The 17,390-nt window shown below is 37.0% G+C and overlaps 1 protein-coding gene across 1 annotated transcript in view; it reads right to left on the bottom strand.

Moving 5' to 3' along the window:
• Nucleotides 1-232: 232 nt before the first annotated feature.
• The window catches only part of ARHGAP42 (Rho GTPase activating protein 42), a gene marked incomplete at both ends in the record, with an annotated part of 47,466 nt that continues 30,308 nt past the window's right edge, over nt 233-17,390 (bottom strand). The window contains 8 exons of the mRNA XM_010148206.1: nt 233-389; nt 2,776-3,156; nt 5,882-6,026; nt 8,363-8,522; nt 13,277-13,382; nt 14,170-14,228; nt 15,758-15,842; nt 16,518-16,592. Coding sequence (XP_010146508.1) covers nt 233-389; nt 2,776-3,156; nt 5,882-6,026; nt 8,363-8,522; nt 13,277-13,382; nt 14,170-14,228; nt 15,758-15,842; nt 16,518-16,592 — 1,168 coding nt within the window. The remainder of the gene's footprint in view (nt 390-2,775; nt 3,157-5,881; nt 6,027-8,362; nt 8,523-13,276; nt 13,383-14,169; nt 14,229-15,757; nt 15,843-16,517; nt 16,593-17,390) is intronic.

The following is a 17,390-nucleotide window of genomic DNA, read 5'->3' as shown; positions in this document are numbered from 1 at the left end:
TCTGTGATCTAATGAAGTCAATGGGAGTCTTCAAACAGACTTCAACAGACTTTGTACTGTGTCAGCTTTGCTTACAATTTTAATGAAGCTAGATAAATAATAAAGAAATACAAAAATATTCAAACAACTATTCATGGATGCTTTTTTAACTACTTATGGCATCTCTCTGAGATCACTTCATAGTAGGTAATACTGTAACAACATCAAGCTCCCAAGGGTGTTGATGACTTACACAGATCCTGGTCTTTGATAGCCATTACTTGACGCCGTATCTAATCTTAATCTCCTGCACATTTTGGGAGGCAAATCAGGGTTTGTTGGAGCCTTTGGTGTATCTTTGGTATCTGTTGAAGATAAGCTCTGTATAGATCCACTGCAGCTTTTGTTACCTAAATAAAGCAACCAAATTATAGGGAATATTAAAGCTAATTTGAAGTTGTTTCACAGCATGTGTATCATGCAAAGTTTTTGTTATGTTTTTTTATTTTTTAAGAGGCAAAATAAGGTAGAGAAAGTACTTACTAAGACAGAGAAGAAACAGCCTGTAGGCAGAAAGCCAGGAGAAAAGGACCAATAGCAAGAATGAAGAAATGACATTAAAATTGTGAAGGCTAAAAAATTACATTGCATTTAAATGGCTAGATAGTACACTCACTAAAATGACAATAAAAAAATTTATAAAGTAGTAAACTGCTTAGATTTGTAGAAAAAAAAAACATGTTGGAAGGAATCCCAGGAAGTCATCTAGTCCAAACTCCTGATCAAATCAGCATCCACTATGAAATCAGACCACGTTATTTTGTAAAAATTAATATTTCAGTATCCACAGAAGCTTCATGCAGTTAAAAACAAAATACTTAACAATTAATGATTATGAGTTGCCTAAAACAATTGCTACTGTAATTTGGTAAAACAAATCTATAGCTGTAAAGACTATTGCACACACAACAAAGTCCTTTTAATGAATACAAGGCATGACCATGTGTCCCTTAAACTGATCTATCTGTGGACTGCTGCCTTGTTTGCATATATGTTGTGCATGTCCCTAACTTTATCTACTTCTGTATTTATTCCCAAGAACAAGAGATATTTAATAATGCTTTAAAAGCTGTCATAATATAAAGAGATCCCAAAATATAAGAACAATACCTATGTAGGACAAGGGGTAATACCTTTAAGTTGTAAGTGGGTAGATTTAGATTGGATATCAGGAAAAAATTCTTTACAGGGAGGGTGGCGAAGCACTGGAACAGGTTGCCCAGAGAAGCCGTGGATGCCCCATCCCTGGAAGTGTTCAAGGCCAGGCTGGATGAGGCTTGGAGCAACCTCGTCTAGTGGAAGGTGTCCCTGCCCATGGCAGGGGGGGTGGAACTAGATGATCTTTAAGGTCCCTTCCAACCCAAACCATTCTGTGATTTTATGGTTCTATAATTATAAATAATTGTCAATCATTATTCTACATTATTAATTCTGTAAATATAACACTAATTCGTATCTGAAAGTCTTAGACAAAAAGCTTGTACACTCCATGGGGGTCAGAGGGGAGAGAACTTTCTTAAACTATCAGTTCTTTGCAAATAACCACATATTTACCCTGCCTGTACTTGTATTACTTATACTACTGCTCAGTGGCAAACTCAACACTTGCACTCAGACCACTGGAGCTCATTGTTGCAGTGACGGCTGTTAATCTTCATGATCCAAACCATATCAGATATACTGATTTCAAGAAGGTGTTTCTTCTCAAGTGATTTCCACACAGCTGTCAATATAGTGCAGTATCACCTCTGAAACTCACAGAGGTTCACAGGCACTCTAGCTCACAGCATTTAGCAGAACTGTCTACATTAAGAAGCTATGTTTTTAAGATTCAAAGAGTCTTGTCTACAGGCTTATTTGGAACACAGGCTCAACTAAGGTGCTGTAAGGTTGTTCTTCAAGGCAGCATCCTTCTTTGACTCAAAAGAAAGACTGGGCACTGAAACTGGATTCCTAAAGTTGGGTTTGCATACTTGTGGTTGTTCTTGCACATCATGTCCATACAGAGGACCACTCAGCCATAATCTTGTGTTCAAGCTAATCTGCTTGCAGTATGGGATAACAAACCACGCAAGTAGGGCAGAATGAAGAGCCATTCCATCAGCAGTGTTTCAGACATATGTTTCATACCAGGTATTACCTTTTTACCCCATCTGTGCAGTCCTATGTTAGCTAAAGGCATTGACTGTAAAATCTGTAACTGGGGGGGGGAAGAAAAAAACAAACAAACCAAACAAACAAAAAAACCCCCAAAACACTCCCACCTTTCTTTCAATCTCCACTTTCAGTCACTTGAACAGATGCAGTTGTCAGAGAAAAAAAAAAATAAAGCAAGCACAATGACAAGGAGCGACAAAACTGCTACTTATTAGGTATGAAGCCTAGTGTTTTTTAAATTTAAATTCTAGCTTTAACCAGTATCAGTCATGTTGCAACAACTCATTTCTTTGACACAGTGATAAACCGTAGCTACCATCTCTTGTAAACCAGCAAACTCCTTCAGTGGTCCAGGTGAGGTGCAGCAGGATAGTGTACTCTTAAGTTCTGAGAAACAGATAGCTTTAAAGCTGTGTGAACTGCACACGGAACAAACAATGGAAGTATGTCAGAAGCAGTTTGAAAGCACATGTCACAGAAATTAATAAATAAACATAAAAGTTTAATGGATATAATCAGCTTTTGGGTTCAGCTCTTGTCAGAGTAAACACTGATGTCCTAAAAGACCTTGGATATTACCTTCAGCTGATGGAATTGATCTGAGAGAAGATGCTGAAGACCTTTTCAGCCCAGAGAGACTGTAAGAACTCTTTTTGGTCAGGTCCGTTGGTGGAGACGCATTCTCTGGTCCAGTGACAGAAGCTACACTTTGGCAGTCTGACTCCACATCTGTCTTGGTTGCATCTTCCTTTGATGAGGATTCTGGACTTGTAGTCCAGAGACCTGAACTCTTCTGGCCATTAGAAGAAGGAGGAGAGGCAATCCATGGAATCCCTCCGGATTTCTCCCTGGGCTGCGAGGGCGCGCATTTAGAAGTGCTGTTCTGCTCGGAGGAGTGAGAAGAGAGAGACTCAATGCTGCCCATGGGAGTGCTGTCTGGGCTACTGCTGTACGAGTCACCTAGGGAGGAGTGGGGGAAGTGGGGAAACAGAGAAACCAAAAAAATAATTACATTTTCTAATCATGTGCATTTCTCTCATGTCACCTTTGGCCCATTGTACATTACCTGTCATCAAATTCATTTATCTTTTATAAATGTGGTTTCAGAGGCATTCTGATTCTTAAGACAAAATATCTATTTAGTTACTCTGAGTTGCACACAAATTCCTACCTTTAACCTGGAATAGCTGCTTTTTGTGGATAACTCTTATGAGCTGATGAATATAATGGACTACAGGCTAAACTATTTCACACAAAAGTTTGCATTTTCAAAGAACTGTTTGCAATGTAAATATCCTTAGGAAATTCAGCAGTGCTGGATTTCCATGATAAGGCAAATGTGATACTTGTCACATTTATGTTCTTAAATGCATAGTTGTATTGCCTGTAGGCACAAGAATTAAATTTTACTTCAGTTACCAAGCTGCTGAAGATCTCTGTAGTACAAGACTAGTCCCTAAGTCTATCTATAGATATCCTATTTTCTGAACTGTCATACCTATCATAAAATATCTATCCTGCAGAAGGACAACTTATTCCTTGTAACTTGAACATTTGATGAATTTCTTTAATTAGACTGACACTACAGAAATTTATCTACCTACACAACAATATTTGTACTGAATCTATTTCCAATAATCTTTTGCAACAAAATGTGGGAATATGCTAATGAAATTATCAGATGATATAAAGGCAGGAACACTCATCAGAACTGAGGAAGGACTGGCCTATAATACAGCGAGGGCTGAATCATCCTGAAGACTGGATTCAGCCTAGTGAGTCACACATTGGTTTCTAGTAGGAATTGTTCCCCAAAGTTAGGAGGTATAATTAACAAATGTCACAAGAAGCAGAGAATATATATTGTTCAACCACACAGTAATTACAAGATACCAACATGATTCAGCTGCTTTTGCCTCTACCCATTTCAATATCCTTGGCAACAAGTAACCACCAATACTACAGATAAGGTCACAAATACCAGTACCTTGTATACTGGGTCTGACAACAGTAGTGTTACTAGTACAATAATCTGAAATATTCTGCCCACTTCTGGCCTTCCAGATTAAACTGTCCCCCATCTTGCCCCTTTACAAACCATTCACCCCTTGAAAATCACAAGATTGGATAAAGCCTAAATTTGTCAATTTCCTATAATTTTCTACCATTCCCTGCCATTTGATCTCATTTTTTCATGCCACATAAAATTCCTTAATTTCTTGCAGTATCGTTAAGTGTCCATGCTTCATTTGAATGATGACTTAAAACTATCTGCTACTTCTGTATTTGCTGTTGCCAGAAGCCAAGGTGCTCTCTTGCCTGTCTCTGGCCACACCTAGAGATAATTGGCAAGGAGAATACCTCTGCTTCTGCCTCAGCCTTCCAGGCACAAGTGAGATCTTAACTGGAACTCGTGCAGCAGGTGCTGAGCTTGAGCAAAGCAGGAGCAGAGAGCTCCTGGGTCAGACCCGCTTTCAGTCCAGCTGCCAGCACAAGACCTGCATCTGAGTGAAGAAGTGTGAGTTTGCAAACACTCCACAATACTTGCACAGAAAAGTCCTCTTTTTATGCTGGCATCCATTCATGGCAGTTATGCAGCAAAAACCAGCTGAACTCGCCCAATTTCTCGTATGGTGAACGTAACTGATGGTTCCTCTGTAACTTCTTACTGTGTCATTCACACTGGCAATCCATGTGTAGGCAGCTATTGCATTTAAACTCTCACTGACAGGAATCCTAATACAAACCTATGGAAAATGCAGCACCTGTGCCAGAGATGCTGTGGATACATTCCCAACCTTACAGATGTAAGAATCTACAGATCCTCATCTTAAGATGCATCTTAACTACAGGTTAATTTACTGTACCAGCTTCAAGTAAATCTCCTTGAGGAACCAAGGGACACAATTTCTTTTGAAATTTTGCTGAAGTAGTGGAACTGCTAACAATCTTTGCTGGTTTCAATACTTCGCAATGGTACAGCAAGTAAACAGGTGATGGCATGCTAGATGAGCATGAATGAAGTGAAACTTTTTAATAGCCATAATTACATGAAAATGAATAAGCATTCTAAGAAGCAATTAATTACACATATAACTCCCTGCAGGTAAACAGTAAGCCATATGATAAGTATACTGTTTCTTCCCAAAATATCAGAATATGTTTCTATCCCCAAAAAACTAAGAAAGTTTCGGTGGTTTTGGCAAACCTAGGCAGTGGCTGACTTTGAACCAATGACCACAGTTTCATGCATGTGAAAAACGGTTTTCATCTCCTGACCTTGACTAAATTACATTTATTACAGGAGGAGAGGGAAGATTCTATTTACAGTTTCCCAACCTTAGCAATCATCTTTCAAGCAAATGAGGTGAACTTCATATAATGAGCTCCTCAGTTTCAAAGCAGTCTGCATTTAGATTAGAATATAAGGTCTACTATAAAAGATTTTTGATCATTGTATTCAATACAAGACTTGCCTAAAACCAAACATCCTTCCCCATCTGAGAGAAACAAGGGATGCAGTCATTCAACAGTGTGGCTGTGACTCACCAAGGTTAAAAAGCTGACAAAACCCGACCTGTCATGCTTGTAATTACTGGAATACAATACCTATTGGATTTTATTCAGGGAAGTTAAAAGACAAGACATAAAGAGGAAGATAATGAGCCAAGAAGGACAAACTTACTGTCAGGATCTGCCAGACATGGTGTATATCTTCCTTTGGGTTTACGTGAACCTGTGGAGAGACAAATTGCTCTTGTCCTTCTTGAACCTGATCGAGACTGAGGTTGAGGGAGAGGAATATTGGGGTCTGGTGCAGTGTGAAATATCTGCATGATTTAAAAAAAAAAAAGGGAAAATAATTGACATAAGCAATAGAGGTAGTCTTACACTTCCATTATTAATCCATTTGTTTTCCTCACCACTGCACCTGAAATTAATGCAATAAGAGTGAAAAATTACAAAAGAGTAAATTCATGGAATATAAGATTTGCTCTGACCTCATTTTAGAATCCAAGAACCATAATACTGAGCTGTACTTAACATTTATACTAATTATATAAAATACTTTTTTAAAGTTCTATTTTCTGGCCCTTGTTAAGAAGTGCGTAACAGTCTAAACTGTGAAACATACAACGCATGCTTACAACTAACTCCTGCCCAAGACACAATGCTTTTTTAAAAGATTATGAAAAAAATGAATTTGTTCTCTGTGGTTCTGTGAAAGCTTCTGTATGTCACAGAAATTTGCTACATAACTTACTATAATCCAGTTTGTATTTCAGAAAACAATTTTGCCAACACGTCAAGTTTGATGAGGAGCATCTTTATGTTCAGAGCATCTCCTTATCTCTATCCTGATTTTTAATCTTTTATCCAACACACATGCAGTAGAGGTCTTGAAAGACTCTAAAAGCCCTCTGGGGTACTTCTAGTAAAAATTATAGTTGCCTTGGAGGATGATCAAAGCAAAAAATATAACCAAAAGATTTGTGACTTCTCCTTCCAGATGTCTTTTCTCACTTATTTGTCCTAGCGTAGACATTAAGCTCTACTGAGTATCTCACCTGGCATTCTGTGGAAGTAAGTGGAATTAGTTCTGTGGAATGTAGAAGAGGTTTTACAGACAAAGACTACCTATTCAGTTAAGCTACTAAAGGAATCAGAAGTGTTCAACCTCCATAGTCTAGAGGGGCCAAGTAGGTTAAATCCCATGCAACTCCAAAGTACACCTCTGCAAGGATTTCTGGATCCCCTATCAAAAGGGCACTTCCAGAACAGGATGAAGTGAACAATGAAAAGACATCTCCATGCCACTCACAGAAGTGGAGGAAAGCAAATATACTTCTTTGATAGAAAATACTTCAATGGATGTCTTGCGATGCTCCTGAAGTACATTACTACTGTATTAGGGATTAGTGAGTAGCACACCAATATATAAAAACATGTCTGTAGACAGAGAAATAGAGCAAGGGTGATTGTGGTTGTGCAGCCATGGTCTTTGTACTGAATAAGCTTATAATCTTCTGGAGGGGAAATTCAGTGTTGGAAATATATAACATATGATTAGGGGTTACAAGCAAGGAGGCTAACTGTATCATACCAATTTTGAGGAGCCCCTGTGAAGTGTAACTGATGACACCAAGCAGTACTGTCAGCACTAACTGACAGCACTTACCTGTGCAAGGGATCCTGGCATTGACCAGGAACTGCCCCTTAGCTAAGTCACGTGAAACTGAAGAAACCCAAGTCTCTTCCATTTGTTTTGCTAGTCATCAAAGAAGATGATATATAACAACAGAGGATGTCAAAAATAAAAATTCTTTTGATGACCAAGTAAAGGAAGTCTTGACTGTTCTGCTGAGTTCTGAAATCAAATAGTTTCAAACAAAATAAAATCGGAGGAAGCTTTTCAGTGAAGCAGACACCTGCAATGGTAGTGACTGAAAGTAAGTGTCAAAGATTTCATGGATTTTCCTTCTCAAGTCCTGAAACAGTTCATATCTGATGTTCCAGGAAAGAGACTGAGATGGACCTTTGCTGTCACTGGTCACTTTGGGGAAAACAAAACAATCCAGGCAGTCACAGATGTGCCTTCCTTCAAAGCAAAAGAAGTACCTAGTTTGTATGTTCTAGGGCATTCAAGAACTGTGAAATCACAAAGACATGACGGGCCTAAAACCTGTAAGTAGGAATGAAACCTCATCTAAGAGAAGTTATTTTTTGATTTTTTTTTTACCTTTGTTCTAGTACCTATCCATATGAAAAATGACACAGCACACAGAACTGATGGATTGCACTTGGGATCCACATTGAAGCTGCTGGGAGGAGCTGGGAGCAAAATTATGACCTTCTCATTCTGTTTCTAGATATAAGGAGGACCAGATACAAGAATATAGATACAGATATTCTAGATATAAAAAAGCAGCTGAAGATTCAGAGCAACTCCTTCAAAGCATGGGAGATTATGCCTTGGATCTGTACCTTGCACAGCCACAAAAGACTTGCTAGGAACACAGATGCATAGCATGGGGTGGGAAGAAGGTATTCTTTCTATCAATGACCTAAAAATGCTAGTTTTCTTATTCTTAAGAACTTAAGGATGGTAATGAAAATGAGATCTTAGTTCCACTTTATGACAAACAGTCTGATAATGTCATTCTACCTTTTCATAATGCTCAATCAGAATTTCAACGACGATATTCTGAAACTTAATGTTCATCATAGCAGCCACGGTTTCTTCTTGGGCTCTCATCAGAGTTGGTCCAAAGATAACACCAAGGTTGGATACAGTCATTAGATTTTGCTGACTGTGTAATGATACCCTTTAAATGAAGAAAAACAACATGCAATTGAATAGTTGTGCTAAATTACAATACCAGCAGGAAAAAACTGTCAAAACTGTTTCTTCAACAGGATCACAAGTTCATACCCCACCTTTAAAAACATTTGTTAGACTTTCCTTTTTACTACAGTCAAAATGCAGTGTAGTACCACTACTGTATTTCCATTAAGGCTCCCATCCTGCAATAGCTTAATGGATAATAAGCACGTCTTCCTAGAATATGCATTTAGTTCCTGATACAACTGACAGGGAAGAGCAACTATCTTGGAAGGTCACTCCACAGCAAGATTCAGGCCATCTAAAGTTTAGGAGTCTTAGAGTAGGTACCTATCTCCCTCCAAGGATTATACAGGAACTTAAATATTTGATGTTGGATTGACTAAAAATACTATGATGTAACGGATGTAACCATGTGCCTTAGCTTTCATGTAAAGGAAAGAAATATAGTTACTGAAAACACATTGCAATAGGACCTTTTTATTAATGCATTGAAAATACGGGATCAACGGAGTCAGTGAAATCATTGTTGCTGTGGTACACATAACACTAGATCATAATGACATCCTCTGGCTTTAAAAGATATTAACCTTTTACTGCCATGCATTCTGTTACCGCTTACTGTGCCTCTCCTGTCATTTTCCTTCATAAGGTAGAATTTAGAAACTTAGTTTTTCCAATAATTTATCAGATAGTAAAATGAGAACCATCAATCAGTAATCATCAATAACCCTTTTCTCTCCTTACGAATAAGATTTGCCAAATAAAAACTGTATCATCATAAATCCTTTGAAATAACTGCCAGTGATTCCCCAGTCATAGCTGCCCTACTGCCTCATGTCTGAGAAATATCATGCCAGGCATAGATTTGATAATTGCCTTAATGCTTAATTCTACTGAATCTGCTACCAAATACAATCAGTTATTGAGGCACCTGTTCATATTTTACTCCTCTTTTTCCTTGCTATTTGCCACCATTGTCAAACTGAACTTTTTTGCCACTTCCTACATAGCTAAAACAACCCTTGTAATTTTTAAAATTAAGAAATAGTAAAGTCCATTTAATACTGGAAGACTAGTAGGTAGGAGCAAACTTTATCTTCTGCTTTTCTCAGACAGCCTTCATTAATAAGGTTTATGGAGACATCTGCTACATTTTTCTTCCAATAAAAATCTCAGACAGCTTGATCTCTTGTTAAAATGTTATACAGACACTAGAAAAATGATCTATCTGAGGTCAGAGACGTTAGCAAATGACAGAAGTACTATCCCCTTACAAAGATTAAAAGGGCAGTGACAAAAAGAATGAGATTTTCCTAAGGGTAATGGGGGATTTTGTTAGGATCAGGGTCAAACCCACATCTGGACTCACACACTACCCTTTCTCTCAGTCTCACTGTTGAGTAGGCACTAATGATATACAGAATGAGTAGAAGAGTACAATTATCTTGGTATAAAGGCGAGAGACTGTACAATTACTTCTATAATGAAGTAATACTCCCCTCCTATTTGGAACAGGAATGTTTTAACATCCCATTTACATCGAGATGCAGGAGAAATACGGGAAAGGGATTTGTATGAGAGACAACAGGGTTATAAATGACAGGAAAATAGATGTCTATCTCAGATGTTTCCTGTGTTGCTTCATTAAGTTATGCCAAAAAAGCTTTCCAAAATTTTACTTCAGACAGACACAATGGGAGAGATCATTATTTAAAGCTGTATCATGAAAATGACTGTGTTGTTATAGCACATTTTTAGCCAATTATCTTAATCTAATTTTCTCTGTAACAGATCTTATGCTTGTGTTGTCTAAGGACTAAGTGACTAAGGAGTGTTTGGGAAACCCACTAGTATTTTAATGAAAATGTAATTTTTAATTACTCAGCTCTAGTTTTGTTCAAAAAACCTAAAAAAAGTAACTCCTTGCAATGTTACTTTGCTTTGTGCTACACGGTAACTATTAAGGTCTCAAACACTATAGTCTTATAGGATAAGACAGAAAGTAGTGTTTGTCCTGTTGTTTGGGTTTCCTTGGTTACAAATTTGGTAGCTTGCTTAATAAAAGGAATTGTGGATTTAACAACATTGTAACCAGAAAGGGCTCTCTACAAAGCATTTCAAAGGTCCAATTTCTTGCAAAAGAGAAAAAAAAAAAACCCCAGGCCTGTAAATGGATCATTTTGATAACCAATTTCCCCTGACCTAGTCCTGCTGTTGCTGGGTTACTGAACAGATACAGGCCAAGGTAATCACGCACTTCAGGTAGCTGCTAGTCATTTGTTAAGGTGTAGTTGCCTTCTCCTCAAAAAAATCTCTCTTTGATATATCACCAGGAAATTTTTGATACTGCCAGATTGCAGACTCCTGATTATCTACCTTAGAAAAGTATGGTCTTATTAAATCATACCAAAGAACGATTTATTGTTTAAAGTAGACAGGTAATACAACTGGGAAGGCTTAAAACCAAAAAATGAGTTACCTATCTAAAAATAACACCAAACTTCCTGTGTCAGCCTAGCTGCTGTTGAGTATATACTCATACAGTATCACCTCTCTGCAGGGTGCTTTTCAGGATTTGCTGGGTTTGGTTGGTTGGTTGGTTTTAGTATGATCTACATCCCACAACATTTAGATCATATTTAATTTTGCAGTGGCACAAAAATCAAGGTAGGCAGGGATGTAAAGATCTTGAGACCTAAACCAAAGAATAATAATATTACCCTTATTTCATAACCCATAGTTAAAAGTAGAGTATTTTCACCTAAAGAATAAAAGCTAAAAGAATTATAGGGGAACGATGCACATTCTAAAACTGCATTTTAAACAAAAGAATGAAGCAACAGGAGGTTGGGGTTTTTATCATATTTTCCCATTTACATAAAATTAGGCACTTTATCTGCCATTTGTTCCTTGAAAAATCTCTACACAGTGGTAGGAAAAAGATGAGGAAGGAAGAACTAATACACTCAAGAGACTAATTTTTAATTCAGTCTCATTAGAATTGCTAGCATAAACAACAGCTGGCAAATTACATGAGAGGGTCAAATTGAACGTTGGAAAGAAAAGAACTGAAAGTTTTCAGTATAAAACCATAAAATTTAATTTAGCAGAAATGAAAATTGCATCAAAATGTGATAGGCAAGAGTTAAAGAGAACAATTAAAGAAAGGAGTACTGCAGGCACGCTTGTCTTTGGAAATGCATCTGAGGTCATATTGAGAATAAAGAGGCCAGGAAAAGAGGTCAAGAAAGAAATGCTTGCCTGTAACTAATTCTGCCTAGAAATAAGTTAGATCCTATATATACACATTTCTAATTTCATGGTTTCCAGTCTAGTAGCTTTTATAAATCATTAATCCCTCATTAAATTTTTAACTTTAAATTAAGTTTAACATTAAAGTTTTAACTTTTTAGAGGGATAGAAAGCAGTAGATACTGTATTTTTTAGCACATTAAAAAATCTGAAAGGAAAATTCTGAAACTTACTTTCACCTGGTTCTCTGGGTTACGCCCTGTCTAACAAGATGCAAGGTCTGACTAAACAGGTTTTGCAATGGAAGGGTTTACAACAGCAGCTCACTGTCATGTTAGTTCTCCAGGGGCGAAGGACATAAAGGGCTAAAAATAATTTCTTCGGGCTAAGTAATTTCCTATCAAAGACATTTTCACAGTTCTCATGTCTATAAGAGGAAGCATAACTGCATTTGACTCTACTGTAGACAGCTCACTGCAGGCTGTAGCTCAAGCTGTGATCAAAAAAGCAAAATAGCTGGGATGTTATGAACTGAATGAAAACAATATGGATTCCTCTCTTAGGTCTTCCACATATCTCAGTCATGTGGACCTCATTTGAACACTGCTGTTTCAGTATTCACATTTCCATATCATCAATAACTGAACTAAAAAGTATACAGCATCCTAAATCAGAAAGAATAATACATATTAAAAAGTATTCAGCTAATACCAGTGGAAACCAACCAAAGATTTAGCAAAACTTATGTGAAGGACGTTTGATGCAGAAACAGGACAAATTGTCATGTGATAATGGTATGAAATCATAGCTAGTGATATAGAGAGACATAAGAATAGAAACTTGTCTTTTTTGTCTCACAGCACATGCAAAGTGTAATTCAGTGAAGAAAGAAGGTCATCAGTTCAAAGCAATGCAAAATCTTTTCCATCTGCCATTTAATTAATACTCAGATAGGCTGATGAAACAAGGGAGGTTCAAAAGTGGGTTTGGACATATCAAAAACATAAATAATAATAATACTTCCAATCTGTGTTTTTAAATGATATTACACTTCAGAGCTGTTAGAAAAATTAGATCAAACATGAAAGACAACTATTATGACATTAGTCAACTCCTATTCTCCATTTCTGAATAAGTGTGGGACCCCAAGTCAGATTCAAACCAGTGTTTTCTATCAACCTTAGCATAGTTTTATGTGTTTCTTAAATTCAGAGCAAGTACCTGAAGTAAGTATACAGGTGAACAAAAACATGGAGTGGATTTATTTTCTAAACATAGCTGGTCATCTTGGTGACACTTTATGGTGTTATTTTTAATTTTGTTTCTACAGTAGCATCCTACATTGAGAACAGCATTTTAGAAATTAAATGTAATTTCAAGCGGCATTGTTTCAACACAGGGAATGGATTAAGCGACACCGACAAATTTAAAGCAGAAATAATCACATCTTACAGTAATACCAAAGAGAAAAATCAGAATTACTTGACCAAGTGCTTGATAAGGATGTCCAGCATCTCTCTGTTCTTCTCTGGTAACTTATGCACAAGTGCGTGCACTGCCTCAACTCTGTAGTTCTGATCGTCTGACTCTATTAACCAGAAAATAAATATGGTGGGTAAATTAGAAAATGTGCTGAGATGCGACTATAAACAGAACCGAAGACTGTATGCTAATACACACACGTATTACAAGGAGCAAGCCACAATTAGCCTTTAAAATTATGAGGACAATTTGATTATATTTATTATATTCTGAGATCTGTGTTTCAAGTAACTCGTGAAAAGCAGTTACCAGCAATATTGGAATCAATGAAATTTGTAGCAATTTTGACACGATGTGCCACTTCACGGAATTGCGATTTTACCTTGATATTTAAAATACCTAAAATTCTCAAGTCTTTTCTTCTTATCAAGGCAATAGGAAATGGGGAAACTAGTTCAAATTCTCAACTGGAGTCCTAAGATAAACAATCTTACTGTGTCTGTATCTAATTACTCCATTTGTGAAAAGGAGATAATTATCACTCCCTCCAATTTCTCAAGGCAATTTGGGAAACTAAAGAGCCCTGGATGAGAGGGATGAATGCTATAAAAGAATTATCAGCCTGTATAAAACAAACAAACATATAAATCAAGGTTCAAAATCTCATGCAGAAGGCAGTTACACAGCACCTATAAAAGACCAGAACAAACCACTGAACAGCTTCATCTAGCGTGACTTCCCTGCTTTGAGGGCTTTAGTGACAATGAAGAACTCAGATCCATGGCTGGATCACTTAGTAACAGGCCGAAGAGAAAAATAAGGATAGTAACGAAGGAGATTAAGGGTTAGAAACATTATTACTTTCATCAAAATGTATTTATTACTTTACTTACTAACAGCAACAATGAAATCTTTGTGCAGCTTGAAAGTCATCAGTGGTTCTGAAAGACACCTGGTTGTGAAAAATATTAAAGAGAAAATTCAAAAAAATGCATTACTTAAAATATTTTTAAAGTTTTATTAGTGATTATGATAGCCCTCAACATCTGCAAAATGTGTATTAGCATGGTGTAGGACCCCCAGTTCAGGGATGACTGACTGCAAGTACTGTACAACTCAGTCATCGACAGAGTCTGAGAATCAATTTGAGTTGATGCTGGTGTCACATTTAAGTTAATAGGGGAAACACTATTGGCACTGATTTCAGCAGAGAAACTTACTGTTCTCTGGCTTCCATACTGTAGAACTGAATAAATACAGCTGCAGAATCATAAAATCATAGAATCATAGAATCATAGAATAGTTTGGGTTGGAAGTGACCTTAAAGATTACCTAGTTCCAACCTCCCTGCCATGGGCAGGGACACCTTCCACTAGACGAGGTTGCTCCAAGCCTCGTCCAGCCTGGCCTTGAACACTTCCAGGGATGGGGCATCCACAGCTTCTCTGGGCAACCTGTCCCAGTGCCTCACCACCCTCTCCGGGAAGAATTTCTTCCTGATGCCCAATCTAAATCTCCCCACTTTCAATTTAAGCCCATTACCCCTTGTCCTGGCAAAAGAAGCAATCTTTTGCCAAAGAAAGGCAAAAACATGATGAAATTTGGGACTGAAGTTCTGATCTGAGAGATCCTAGAAGAGTCACCCTCTAAAAGGCAGACTGTGAATTGCCTTAGAGACACAAACACACAGCTTCTGCTAGCTCACATTCTAATTTCACAATGACTTGTGCTTCTGAAGATGTATTATGATTTTATTCCACCAAAATTAGTCTTTTCAATGAAGTTCACATGAGCATTGCACAATAAATCCTAGGCATATTTTCCAGAGTGAATAGGGAATTCTGATGCTGCCCTTTGCCAGGTGACTGGTTTAGGAAATCTAGATTTTTAGAAGGCACAGAACAGCTACCATCAGGATTTGATGCTTTTTATTACGTTTCTTTTAATGGTATATATTAAGAGCCCTAAAAGAGTTATCTTGGAAGTACCATAATTCTTGAAAATTCTGCTTCTTATTAGCATAAATTTTCAGAGAAAATGATAGTGTGGGAGACATACTGCGTTTGTGAACACAGGAACAGCCTAGATCAAAACTGATGGTTTTGCACGAATTATTATTCTGCTCCAACAATAATGCCATGAAACCTCATGATACACACCTTAAGGGATTCAGAAAAGACTGACTGAGCACATCATGCTTTGTGGTTAACGTAAAAGATTTTAAATAAAAACACACAATTAATTAAATTCTGGCAAAATTAGGCTGCTAGATATATAAGGCATGACTATCTTCATAAGGCAGAAAGTGTGTGACAAATTTTAGATTTATTATTACAGATAATCACAGGGAGATTAGGCAAGATAATAATATACTAAAATATAACCATGCTAATGCATACAGGAAACATAATACAGTATTAACAAGCGAGAGATTAATAGGCCAGAAAACGAATACTGAGATTTGTGTAGCATCATACTTACCTGAGGTAGTTTTTTAGTCCGCTTGTTATTGTTTTATTGTCCCAAAGTTCCATATCAATATCCATATCAGGAGGAGATTTAGGGGCTGATGGAAATTTGAATTATGACTGTGTTACAGTTTGACTAACACACTAACTAGAAAAGCAGCAAAACAGAAGCTAACAGGTTGGTCATTTAGCTCAAGTGATTACTTATTAGCAAGATTAATCAATCAATCAACGAATGTGATCCATTTGAAACCTGTAATCTCTGCCGAAGTATTAATAAAAATTAATTTAGCACTCCTATATAGTACCTGTAAACATTAACTATATGCACTGTAGCGTACAGGAAGCCCAAGTCAGAGAAATACTAGTGTATTTGCCTTAGACATTCAAACAGAGGCAAAAGAAAGCCAAATTAGCATGAAAAGTCACTAGAACAACTGCTAACTTGAGTTATGCTGTGTTACAGTAGTAAGTTTTGGAACACTTTTGGAATATGCCAAATAGATACCAATATAGAACTTCAAAGTTAAAAGAAGAAATGCATTTTATCAGTATTTGCTCCTGTATATCCTGCATACAGAAACTGAGTACTAATGCACACGAGAAACCAGTCAGGTGGGTCACTCATTTTAAGACTGCAAACTCAATTTAGGGCAGTAAGTGCACGTACAAAAGTGTAAATAATTGAACACTCTTCTGAGCACAGCAGTTAAGGCAAAAGGGACCACCACACACAGGCTTCACAGTGACAACAGTTCACTTCAGATACTTACAAAATATGGTATTCATCAGCTTTTGCACCTTAGAGTTTACACCACCTATTCTGTACAGTCCCAGGATCGTAATACCTGCATTGGGAAAACAAGCACAACCAATGAAAATAATGGCAATATGGTTATTTCAATATATGCTGATGTATCCTTAGTGTATGTTTTCAAAACATGTAAACGTATTTATGGAAAAATGTACAATTACATTTGTGAGTACTGCTTTACCCCACTGAATTACCTTCTGGGATGTTAAATGCATTCCACTGAATCCATGCCATACAATACAACCCAATTCTTATGCATAGAAATGACCCAGATTAGCCAACAACAAGGAGATGGTTGGGAAAAGTGAAAAATAAGACCCCAAAAGCAGTCTTAAAACACATTACATGTTCACAAGTTTATCTTAGCTCGACTTCAGTGGAATTACTATGCATCTGTAATTGTTTAGATCACCATCTCTTCCAATAAGGATTTGCTTGACGCTTATAGGAGAAATAATGATTATAGCCAAAATAAAAACATATACTGTACACTGTTGCAACACTGCAGTTGAGAATATATGTTATGTAAGGATCCCTAAGCGAAACACAGAGAGTGAAGTCCTGATTTACCTGTAAGCCTTTTTGTTTGTTTTTTGTTTGTTTGTTTGTTTTAATAGCACAGATACTAATAAAAAAATAAGGTTTAAAGTGCGACATTCAGAACACAGTATTTCAGGATTCCAGTGACAATAATTTTATTGTTTAACTGCCTTTTAAAATCAGCAGGATTTAAAAGTCGTCTCCCCACTTCAGTTCTTACTATTTAAAAATTGTTCACTTTTCCTTTGAAAGCAACATTCCAAAGTCTCATCTCACTTGGATAACCTAGGTT

Source organism: Eurypyga helias, unplaced genomic scaffold, assembly GCF_000690775.1.
Source record: "Eurypyga helias isolate BGI_N326 unplaced genomic scaffold, ASM69077v1 scaffold19493, whole genome shotgun sequence".
NCBI lineage: Eukaryota > Metazoa > Chordata > Aves > Eurypygiformes > Eurypygidae > Eurypyga > Eurypyga helias.
The sequence above is the reverse complement of the archived record's forward strand: the minus strand, read 5'-3'. Positions and strand labels throughout refer to the sequence as shown.